At 36.1% G+C, this 12,632-nt stretch overlaps 1 protein-coding gene across 16 annotated transcripts in view; it reads right to left on the bottom strand.

Annotated features, from left to right (window-relative positions):
• Nucleotides 1-12,632, bottom strand: part of LOC131034292 (nucleolin 2) — a 158,855-nt gene that overhangs the window by 132,086 nt on the left and 14,137 nt on the right. For all 16 annotated transcript variants that reach the window (XM_059218251.1, XM_059218241.1, XM_059218245.1 and 13 more), the window contains exons 3-7: nt 12,025-12,061; nt 11,771-11,865; nt 11,516-11,552; nt 11,199-11,293; nt 340-450 (exon numbers count right to left, since the gene is read on the bottom strand). In XM_059218251.1, coding sequence (XP_059074234.1) covers nt 340-450; nt 11,199-11,293; nt 11,516-11,552; nt 11,771-11,865; nt 12,025-12,061 — 375 coding nt within the window. The remainder of the gene's footprint in view (nt 1-339; nt 451-11,198; nt 11,294-11,515; nt 11,553-11,770; nt 11,866-12,024; nt 12,062-12,632) is intronic.

Below are 12,632 nucleotides of genomic sequence, written 5' to 3'. Positions count from 1 at the left end.
TAACAAATCAAATCTGTCTAGGCAATAAATCACAAAATCCAACATAATGATCGAGTTAGATAAATAAGCTGTTAGTACTTAAATAAAATAAAATGGAGAAACAAAATTGAATTCTTCGATACCAGTTGAGGCTTTAAGGTTTTAAAAACTCCTCATTTGCTACTGTAAATTCATAAATATTTCCAAACCAACTACAAAGCCACAATAGAAAACAGCAATATGACAGAAGACATAAGTGACAATAGTTTATATAAAGAAAAAGAAAAAGATGTCAATAGTGTGACTGAAAAACCTCATGAAAGTTCCAAGAACAACATACTAAATTTTAAAAATATTTACCATATCTCCCATGAACTCTTCAAAGCCATTTGTATCCATTTCCACACTCTCTTTCATATCTTCAATTTCTTCATTCACAAATTCTTTTCCTTCTTGGGAATCTTTTAAAACCTGAAGCAAGGAGCCAAGTTAAAAAAGAAAATTGAAAATTTTCGTTCATATTTTGCCCAGAACAAACATATATCCCATCAAATATAGGCATTATAAATATATTAACAAAATGCACCATAGTAATTACTTAGAAAGACTAACTTAATTGTCATATTTTTGGCTGAAAATGACTGGGGATGGGGACCCTAAAGCCGAAAAAAAGAGTCAAAAACATAGTCACTGATACGGAAAATTAAGCATTTTATCAAGTCAAATATTCCTGAAATGCTCATCAACCATACAGAAGATTGTGTAGATAGAAAGCAAACAACAAAAGTTGTTAATAATAATTTACCATATATGTAGGACCCTTGTCACCAATAGTCCTTGACTCATTACAATCCAGCTTCTAATTGTTCGTGACAAATCATTAACATGTGGCATCACCTTGTCATTGACCTTTAGCAAAAGTCAGCAAACTTCCAGGCTTTTCAATAACAGCCACTTACTTCAATTTTCTTACTTTGCATTTATTATATAGGAGATGCAGATAAAAAATGTGGTCTCCAAATACAGTTATTCAAAAAGTAAAGACCACTTCTTCTCTCGTAATCATTCCCACATACTTTATGCAGCTAGCAAAAACAGCCATCAAGTGCAGAGCAGAAGACTTTTGCATTGAGCACTCCTCATACAACCAGCATCATTTCAATATGCAAAAATATCACAGCAAACATGCAGATAATATATGCCTCACCTGCTAATGATTCGGTGTTAAAAGTAACATGAAAGCAACATAGCCATCCATTTCATCATTCTTCAGAATGTAACTCATTCCATTATACTTTTTAAAACATTAATACTACCGTATCATCACAATTAAGATTTCACACTTCCAATTTTTCTTATCATCAAATCTAGAGGATCCCAGATGTCCATTTAAGCATGCAACTTCAATGAAAAGGGCTGCCATAAATTGTGAAATTTCAACCATAATTGAGAAACCTTCAAATTTCATGCTAAGTTTTATCGTTACATATGGGCTAAAAGAATCATAGAAATTAAATCACACTATTCATAGGATAGTACCTTAGTTCATTATAATTGTTACTACAGACCCATCTTCCTCTTTCCCACCCTCATCAGAATCAGAAATATCAGATACATGTGTGACAGGCAAGGGAATGGAAAAAGCAGAAGCAATATAATCCACACATTATTGCAGATTGTGCAATAAATGGTTATTTTCAGTTTCCCTTCTCTCAATACCTAGCATGCTCATTATTGATCTTGTTGTTGAACTATTGTCTACCTCATAAGCTGCAGATACCATAGTGATTGAAGATAAATCGTGCACTGCATCATAAGCATTTCTTTTATATGTACTATGTAGTACCTAGATCCTTGATCATCTGACTGACCAACTACAAGGTTGTCACAAGATCAATGGCATTTAGTTGTCTACCAAATTTCACCCAATCGAACTAACACCCTGAAAACACTATGTTAGATTAAGTAATTAAGTTATTAACTTATTAACCAATCGAAAGCCCTACAGAAGTTGTCCACAAGATTCCCCTCATCAGGTCCTTTCTTGCCATCTTTATAGCAGCCATTCCTAATTAAGTTTGAAGATTTCCCAGATTTGGTCTTTCACAAACGTGAAAAATGTTGCCAATGAGGGATTTCATCCCCAAAAGCCAAATATCCAGAACTGAATTCCAGAAATTCACCAAATTCCAAGGATACCAATTTCCAAGATGTCTCAATCCTCATTAAATGCCCATATTTATTACTTCTTTTTGGCACACATCCCAAAGCACTATCAATGTGGGATAAATGAAAAGTAGAATAAAATAATATTATCCCCTTATGTCTCCACAAAGAAGGGGTACTTTTAATATTTCTTTTTTAAACATTAGCTTCAGCATTAAATGATCCCTTAAGTTAAATAATTAAATTTAACTTTAGAAACTTTTGATTTTTGCCTGAATAATTAATTCCTTTTTTAAAAATGCAATCCAGGCGAATGAATAAATGTACCAAAATGAAGTCAACCAAAATCGTTCCAAAATTTACCCGACACTGTGCCCAAACTGACTTACTATTAATAGTAAGTTCCTGGAAAACCTGACAAATCACCTCCGATTGGCCTACAACTGAAATTACCAAGGCCAAATCCATCAATGATCCCTGAAAAGTCCTGGTTAGCCCCCCGGGACCAAAACAAAAAGGGCTAATGACAAATTGCCAGATGATTGCTAAAAAGGGGACATTACATTTTACAGAAAAGTTGCATTATCCCTTTCACCATATATCCAAAGCTTGGTTAATTAGTTAATAACTTAACTACTTAATCTAACATAGGGATTTAAGGGTGCTTGTTGCTAAATTGGGTGAAATTTCGTAGAAAGAATGAATAAGTTAATAACTTAGTCTAACCCTTAAAAACGAACAAAAGATTAAAAACAATGAATAAAGAATGTAATCATGCACTAACTAGATAAAGAATGCATAAAATTTGATCTTCTTGTTGGAGGACATTGCTTTAGCGGTGGGCATAGAAATTGTTGTCCAAGTTGTTACTGACAATGCAGTGGCATATGTGGCGCGGCTGGAAGATTGCTTCAAGAGAGGCATCGAACACTTTTTTGGACCCCTTGTGCAGCTCATTGCCTTGACCTTCTTTTGGAGGACAAAAGCAAAATTGATTGGGTGAGGCCAATAGTAGAAGAAGCAAGAGATATAACAAAATATATATATAATCACCCATGGGTTCTTCAATTGATGAGAGATCACACCAAGAAGGAAGAGCTTGTGTGATCAGGAGCTACAAGGTTTGCAAATTAATTTTCTAACATTGCAAAGTATTACCAGTTTATAGACTCCCTTGAAGCAGACGTTTGTGAGTCAACCATGAGTACACTTAACTTAATCAAAGAAGGCTGATGGAGAAAGGATTACAAAATATTTTTTAATGTGATTTTGCAACTACAGTATTTTGTTTCATTGTAAGCTGTAATTTAAAATTGCTTCTACTTTGTACTTTGTAGGTGATCGAGCCATTGGTGAGGGTTTTTGCGCTTGGTGGATGGTGAGAAAAATGCACTGGGATAAATTTATGAGGCAATGGATAGGGCCAAAAAGGCCATCCAACACTATTAGATGGGGGATGCAAATAGATTTGCCCCTATCTCGAAGATCATTGATAGGTGGAACAATCAACTCAACTAACCCATTCATGCAACCGGGTACTATCTCAACCCCAAGTTCTTCTTTGATAGCTTTGCGAATGCTAATGGCGAGGTTAAGGACGGCCTATCCACATGTATTGAGAGGATGACACCTACAGTTCAAATGTGAGACCTCATCATTTAGAGTTGATAAAGCAGCTAGGGGGAGGTTGTTTTCTTCGAAATTAGCTATACAAGGAAGAGAGACTCAAACACCAAGTAAGAAAAAGTGAAGCATTATATCTAGCAAGTTATAAATTACAATTATCAATAGAATATTTTTTATTTACAAAAAACTTGAATATCTTATTTGCAGGTTTCTTGGTGGGAAGATTGGGGTGTAAATACCACAAATTTGCAAATTCTAGCGCTCCAAAATTTGTCTCAACCTTGTACTGCTTCTGGTTGTGAGTGCAAGTTGGATGCCATTCACATGAAGAAGCATAACGCCTCAATGATCTTGTTTTTGTGCAATATAACTTTTGGCTTCACACAAGAAAGGTGCAGGGCCAGCCAGACGAACTTATTGATTTGGATGAGATCGATCCCTATAATGACTCGACCGTATAAAATAATGAGGCCTCCTTATTTGCAAAGGATGAGATTGTCGATTCCATGAGGCAAGCTAGGAGGATGTGGATGCAACAGAAGCAGGGGAGATAGGATTGGATGACATCGATATGGTGGAGGAGCCACTGCCATCTCCCAGCAAGGTGGAGCCACATGCACAATCTTCTACGCCAAATAGGGAGCCAAAATCGAGTATGAGGACCATGCACTCTACCTCCAAATTTTTCTTCACTAGGGCAAGGAAGAGGAAGATGTAAAAACTTGTAATGTTTAAGTTGCCAAGGTATGAAATTTATGATAATGGTTTTCAAAAACAATCATCATGAATTCATAATAGTTATTAGTTAGTAGCTAGCTATTATATCCAATTCCACTATTCGGCTTTGCATGATGATACCATTTTGTAATCCATATGTATTCAAGAATCAAATTTAATAGAAAACACCTATTTGTGGCCTTTTAGACTCATTCGATACATTTTGTAATTGAATTTTGTAAAAAAAAAAAAGTGTTTTTATATAAAAAAATTTAGTACTTTTAAAATGTCAAGTTTTTGTTGAGTCAAAAAAACCAGGCTTATCAGCTTATCAAGTACTCTTTGTGCCCAAGTTTGCAATCTATGCTCCACCCTATGGAGTAAACCTGCGAATCGCTCATGCGGTTTGGAAACCCACGACTATGAGTACTCGTTGGGTTTTCCAACCTTGATCAATACCATGCTCCAAGTTTTGCACCAGAAATCAGAAAAAGTTATTGGATCAGCTAGTCATACGTGGAAACAATGTGGAGAAGTAGACTAGTAAAATCTACCAACAATGGTCAAATATGTCAGACAAGTTGTATGTTTATTGGCTAAGACATGAGATTTCTAAACTAAAGCATGGCAAGATGAGAAGAGTTTCCACCTAGGAGAGCTTCATAGAAAAATACAAACATGTTCATGCTAGAAAGAATCAAACATTCACTTGGCCAAAATAGTATAAGTTTCTTGTCCAACTTCTTCACAAAGCAAGACCATAAGGGTAAGTTGGATGAAATGAGACAGCAAGCTGCTTCTCTGGTGGCATCTCTCTCATGCACCTTTGTCAATGAGGATGAATTGAATGTGATAAAGTACAAACTGAAGTTCAGACATGGGTAAAGGAGACACTAGGAGGATCTAAACACATTTTTTATTTTAAATATGGATAAATTGTCCACCATTGTCAAAAATGTCCACAAAGGAGAGGAAGAGATGGGCAATTCAGACACATTGATTACAGAGAGTACCTTCACCCTCGATGTCCAAGTTATTCAGATGGATTCAGTGCCACTGCCTGATAGATCATAGGTCCAGTGTTTCATTGGCAAATTTCAGAAGATAGAGGATATGCAAGATGTTGCTACTACAGGTTGGGGTTCCAAAGCAGCTACTTTTAGCAATCTATATTTTTGGACTGCCTTTATATCTGATTGCATCTACTATGGATCACATATTTTGGGAAGGTCATATTTTTAGAGGAGCTTCTAGAGGCCTATTCATAGATACTTTATATTTTTACAAAAATCCATTTTGAGAGTTCTAATTTTAATTGAGGATAATTCTATATTTGAGCTTGCTTTGACACCAAGCAAACTATTTTTAGTATAGAAACCACAGTATGTTTTTTATTTATCTTGAATTAGTCGCATGCAAAAAGCTATAAGTCTTATTGGCACTTATAATTTTAATGGTAATTTTATGCCTACCTGATCCTAACCTTATTGTTCAAAGTTTACTTGTGTGATTTTGTGTATATGTGCTCAGGGAAAATCGAATTACTTTATTGAGTTTGCAGGATTTGTATTGCAAGTTTCCTTAAAAGTTAGTGATTGTGGCTTGTATGCAATTCCTTGGTTTAATTTACCAAACTGTGTGCATCTTTAGTTCAATATAATGTGTGTTGTACTTACACTTGGCTTGTATGCAATTCCTTAGTTCAATTTACCAAACTGAGAGTCTTTCATTCAGTTCCATCTGTGATGTACTTACGTTTTTTAGTTTGACTTTAGATTATAAGATTAAGCATTCACTAATTCTTTTGTTTTCTATATTAGACAAAAAACATAAAATCTCGTCTTATGGAGATATGTTAAATAGCCTTGTGCCATAACCTGAGAACAAAAAGATAGGATTACTTAAAGTTTATTTGTATTGCACACTCGACGAAATCCTAGTAGTTCTGGGTGTGATTTAATTTTCAGCATAAGGGAATATTATCAGTTTTCCACTCTCAGAAAGGAGCCTTTTACCCTTCAAATACAAAAAAAGGTTCTTCATTACACACTATTCCATTTTGTGTGGTCCGTTTAAAAAAACCCTTGACAAACCTTTAGTAGTAGCTGCATAAACTCAAGAATCCCCTTAGATGGGTTTGGGTTCTTGGTTTCAGCCATTCCCTTATGGCTTTTATCTTTTCCTCATCCACACTTAACCCTTGTGCATTGATTTTATGTCCTAATTATAGGAGTTCTTCTAACCCAAATTCACACTTGGAGACTTTAGCATATAGTTGCTCTTGTTCAAGAGATCCTAGGACTTCATTGATACACTTAAGGTGTTCTTCCCATGTTATACTGTAAATCAAAATTTTATCAAAGAATACCAATAGAAACTTCCTTAGTTGTTTCATAAATAAGTGATTCATGCATGATTGGAATGTTGCAGAGGCATTGGTTAAACCAAAGGGTAGGACCAAGAATTCAAAGTGTCCATAGCGACATATGCTCAACGAGATTTGATAGAAATCTCACATGAGCTAGATAGAGTGAGTTGTTTCCTAAATAAGTGATTCATGCATGATTGGAATGTTGCAGGGGCATTGGTTAACCCAAAGGGTAGGACCAAGAATTTAAAGTGTCCATAGCGACATCTAAAGGCGGTCTTAGGGATATCTTCTTTCCTCTTTCTAATTTGGTGGTAGCCAGATCGTAAGTCAATCTTAGAAAAGTATTTTGCTCCATGAAGTTTAATAATTAGTAAATCGACTCTATGAATAGTACAACGGTTTTTTATAGTCTTCTTGTTCAAAGCTCTATAAACTATGCACATCCTCATAGTGCCATCCTTCTTTTTAACTAGTACCACGAAGGAGGCAAAAGGATTAGAACTAGGTTGAATGTGTCCCATTTCAAGAAGCTCCTTAATTATTTCGTATTTTTCTTCTTTAGTTTCCAGGGGTACCTACAAGGTGTAGTGATAACAAGTTTAGCTCCTCCTTCAAGTTCTATGGTGTGTTCGAAACCTCTTTTCGAAGGAAGTCCCGATGAGATGTTGCCAAATACCTTTTTGTGTTTCTTCAAGATGGTTTAGATGTCAATGTTTATGGCTTTGCCTTTGGAGGAAGACTTGTCAAGTATCATGCATTGAGCAGCCCATTTCACCTATCCATGTCTAAAGGTTATTTTCATCCTTTTGGACGAAATTGCTCTTGGGGATCCGTCAAATAGTCCATGTAAAAGGACCTTGTCCGTTATGTTGAAAGCAAAGTTCCATTTTTTGGAAGTCCAAGTAGAAACATCCTAAAGAGCACAACCATTGGATGCCCAAAATTATATCGGTGTCCCCCATGTTTACAACGTAGAAGTCTTATTTGATTGGGTGTCTTCCCAAGCTGATGCTTAGTTGTGGAATTTTTCTTGTACACGAGGTAGTGAGCCAATCAGCCATGGCTACCTTAAATTCCACAAAATCTATTGTTTCCAAATTCATTCTTGTAACCAAACCTTCATCAATAAAGTTGTGTGTTCCCCACTATCCACAAGGGCGGTTACCTTTTGTCCCTTTAGAACACTATGAATTCGAAAGCAGTGGTACTTATATGCTTTTGAGATTGCAGCTAAGGTTCCATAGCCTTCCACGTCGCACCTTCTTCTTTTGCTTGGGTTTTCCCTTTATTCTCCCCATACTTCTTCTTCAGATAATGCCTCTATGTTGCATACCGGGCCTTTTTTCCCACAATTATGTCTAGGTTCCCACTTCTCCTTTTTTGGAAACATAATTTTCTCCACTGAAGCTCTTCTCGGTCACATTTATGTCCATGCTCCCATTTCTCCTTACACTGGAAATATAATTTTTTTCTTCAAAGCTCTTCTCGATCATTTCTGGGAGGAAATGTTTTTGATGCCCATTTTTCTTATAGTAGGGTTTGATATGCATGTTTGAGGTTAGATTCTTTGTGTAAGGTTTGCCTTTTGATGATGACTTCAAACACTGACGCATTTTGAATTGTATCTTCGAGTGTCATAGGATCAAGAGCACTTACCAAACCCAGGATTGATTCCTTTAACCCTTCAATAAATAGGTATGTAAGTCTACTTTTGGAAACCCCCCTTAGTTCTTTTAAGTATCTTTCAAGATGTTTATGATCAAATCTTTTAATAAGCCTTTGAGTGAATTTGTCATAGGTTGTTACATTTAGGTTTCCTTGGGTAATAAGGCCACGATGCCACCAATCGTGGGCCATTCCTTCCAAATGTAGAATGGCAAATTTGATAGCATCCTCTTCCATCATAGGACTAAGGGGAAGATAGGTATCCATCTTTTGGACCCACGAACATACCCTGACCCTTCCCGATCCATCAAAGTTGGGGAGAGTCATTTTACTCACCATTTATTGTAAATTTCTGTTAGGTTCTCTTATTTCCCTTCTAGGGGCATTTCGTGTTCTAGCATCACAATATTTCCTAAAGGAAATATTTCTCCTAACTTTGGGGTCCAACCTTAAGTAGGCTTTAGCAATTTCGTCAACATTATTAATGGGTGAATTGTTTTCTTCTTCCTCCATTGTTGGTTCCTCCCTAGGTAGAAATGATGTCCTCCCTAGGTAGAAATGATGGTCTTGTTAATCTAGGGGTTGATCCCATTGATGTTATGTTGTAATTTTCCGAGTGATTAGTGTTTACATCCCTTCCATTTGTTTGGTTGGGCCTAAGGGTGTTGATTAGATTATTCATATTTTGTAGGGTTTGGAGGAGTGCTTGAGTTGTCCTCTCATTGTGTTCCATGAAGGCTCTCAATCTAAGTTACCAGTTCGGGTTCAGGCTCGGGTTCTGGGATGCAAATCCGGTTTGTGGGTTCGGGTAATATCAATTATATAATATTATATTATATTATATTATATTATATTATATTATATTATATTATAATAATCAATGAATTAACTAAAAAACTTTAACCAACCTATATATAAGTTTTTATTCATTATATTATCGAATGAAAGATCCGAACGAAAAAATCCCAGCAAACAACGAACCCCACCCGAACCAGGTGCGAACCCGAACCCAAGGTGGACTTGGTCCGGAAATGGTCTACCTAAGTGCCGAACCTGATAACTCAGCTCTCAATTCATCTCCCAACTGTTCACCCATTTTCTTTCTTTGAGTAGAGTTATTATTTGTTGCAAGTCGTCTCCTTTCCCTTTCCAATGCCCTTTGAGCTCTTTGGCTTAGTTGCATCAACTATCTTTCGTCCCACGAGCTGACAAGAACAATGCTCTAATACCAATTGTAATGTTCCCTGTTGAGGGAGTGCCTGATTTTTGCCCAAAAATAGTAAATCCAATAATACAGTTCATTTAAAAGAGTATTATTTCATTAAATTACACAATAGCAAATGAATTTGGGAAAATAATCAATTAACATCTAACAAAATGATAATGAAGATTACTATTGTAAACATGCACACTATAGCTTATTCCTAATAACCAACCATATTAGAAACTTGAGGGGAAAGCACAATCGGACATCAGGAGACTATCCTCCACAACTAAGCCCAAGAGCGTTGAACAACCAACCAAGTCAATCCAACTCCTTGGCCCACAAGTAATCCAGCTCAATGGGTAGTCTACTTAATTGAGGGGACCCGTACTCCTGCATCTCCCTATTATGTTTCCTTGCCAATTCTTAACTTGACTGCCTTGCGAAAATCAAATGAATATTTAATAATCCTAAGATTCTAAATAAATTGGTAAGTTAATTAAATAAATAAATGTCCTTTGCTAAATTCACAAACTAATCAAACATTGGATTCAGCATATAGCATACCAATTACTTCAAAAATATATATTTTGCTATATCTTACTGCTTTATAGTTTCAGATTATTACTGCTTGATAATCCCAATTTCTCACTGCCTTTTCATTCAGATCAGATCTCACTTCCTTAATTGATGCTTTGCTCCAAGAAGAGATTTGCCTGATATAGGCCTCAAGATGGGACGAATGGTCACAACCATTGCCAAGGATAACCTTTCTCAAAAAGAGGCATCTCCTCTACAGAACTGCTGCTGTTGATTAAAGGATAATTATATTTATGTTCTTGATAGATTGCTGATCATATTGAGGACGACCTTAACAAATTTTATTATTCTTATAAGGGTTGCTGACCCAATAATGAGTGCCGACCTTCATTATTTTTGTTTCTTCTTTATTATTTATTTTCCTCTTTCGATGGGGGCATGACACTAGTCAATGATGCGTGCATTGGGAAGCTATTGCACTCACCTTCCATCTGAGACAGCTCCATAACACCAGAAATTACGCCACAATAAGTTTATGCACTTTCAGCCTTACTCTTGCCCCAGTAGTGAGTGCTGCTTGATCTGAATCAACTGAATACAGGACTGAATGTGCTCCCACTCCTGGCAGAGATGCTGGACGATATAGTGAAAAGGGTAAACTCAATCAAATAAAACCATTGCAACCTGTGCTGATTTTACACTTGCATATAATGGATCTCCCACCTCAGCTTCTCTTGCCTCTGCCACTTGTATCTCTGTTACTGGAAGGTATGAACCCCCACAAATCTAGGCAAGGTGATGACTTTAAATCTGTAAGCTATGGAACTAAACATGGGACTTTTATTTATTTTAATAGTCTAATGCAATGCATAATTAGTGGCATTTTTTTCTCATGCTTATGAAGACAAAATTTCTCATAGCATAGCATACCTCTTCGTCAGAAAAGGTAGATGTCTTCCTCCTTGAATAATATGACTTCTTTGAACTAACATGAAAGCCAGAGTCGGACTCTGCTAACCTCTTTCCTGTAGAAGACATTGAAAAATGCCACTAATTAGGCATAGAATGAAAAATTATACACCAAAAAAATGTGGCATGATACCAATGTAGGTCTGTTGAGAGGACAGATCTCTATTCCTGATGTTTAGGTGGGGCTCATGTGAGGTAAATTAGCTGCAGAAATGAACTACTTGAAGGAGCCAAAGTTCTTTATAAGTAGCTTAGCATGATGAGAAATGAATATAAACCTGTTCTTTGGCTGCTGATGGGAGTACTGGTAGCAACCTGTACCATAAAATAAGAGTAAACATATTAACTGCATATGATCTCACAACATAGTCAACTATCTTGATGTCTTACTCTTTAATTTCCTACAAACAGAAAACCAAACCCATGGCATTTTAAACAGCATCTATACTGATTCTCAACAGCTTTAAACAGTAAAGTGAGAGGGAAATATCCAAAGATGTCATAGCATAAAATTTTCCTATAGTATGATATACCTCTTCCTCAGAAACCTTGGATTTCCTGTTCCTTAGATTGTATACTTTCTTTGGAGTAGGTTGCACGTCAGCATCACATACTAGATGCCTCTTTCCTGAAGACACCATAAGCTGTAATTAGCCAGCAATGTAAAGTAAATCACAAAAGCTTACATAATGTCATAAACAATGACCCAAGCCTTTATGGACAGTCCCCCTGATGGTTAAATAACTAAAATGCAGAAGCATAAGTGAGATGGAAAATTGCAACATACCTTTTCTGCCACTTCTAGGAGGAACATCACCACTAACCTGTATAATTCCTTCCATTAGATAGAGTTTTAAAATATTAAGCTGTACATGATGCTGAAAACAGTTGTCTACTACCCATCAATGACTACATTTCTTTCTATCATCCAAATTCAGAAAAAAATAAAACTGCATCTCTAAATGTATAACAAAATAGTACATACTAATATGCTAGATTTACTCACAGGCTGGTAACTGTCAAGTCTACATATGTAAGTAAATCAAGGAATTATAGAGGTCAGACATAAGGGTATTATCAATAAAATCTGACCAAACAATAGTTAATGCTGCAATAAACCATAAAATAAAAAATAATATTGTTGTAACCATATGAATTTTTTGTATTTTGTCACGTTTCAAAGCTGAAACCTTGTCTTCCACCACTCACATTGTTATATTTCAATGTCTTACCCTCTTAATCTATGTTGTTTCTGCTCTTTTCTACTGGCAACTTTTTCAGGGTTAGACGATGACTGCACTGCAAGCTCAATAAAGACTAAATAATGATGATGTTCAAGGACAAATTTGGAAAGAATGACAGATCAGCATGCAAGAAGAGCAAACAAGGCAGAAG

This window comes from Cryptomeria japonica, chromosome 3 (genome assembly GCF_030272615.1).
Source record: "Cryptomeria japonica chromosome 3, Sugi_1.0, whole genome shotgun sequence".
Taxonomy (NCBI): Eukaryota; Viridiplantae; Streptophyta; class Pinopsida; order Cupressales; family Cupressaceae; genus Cryptomeria; species Cryptomeria japonica.
The sequence above is the reverse complement of the archived record's forward strand: the minus strand, read 5'-3'. Positions and strand labels throughout refer to the sequence as shown.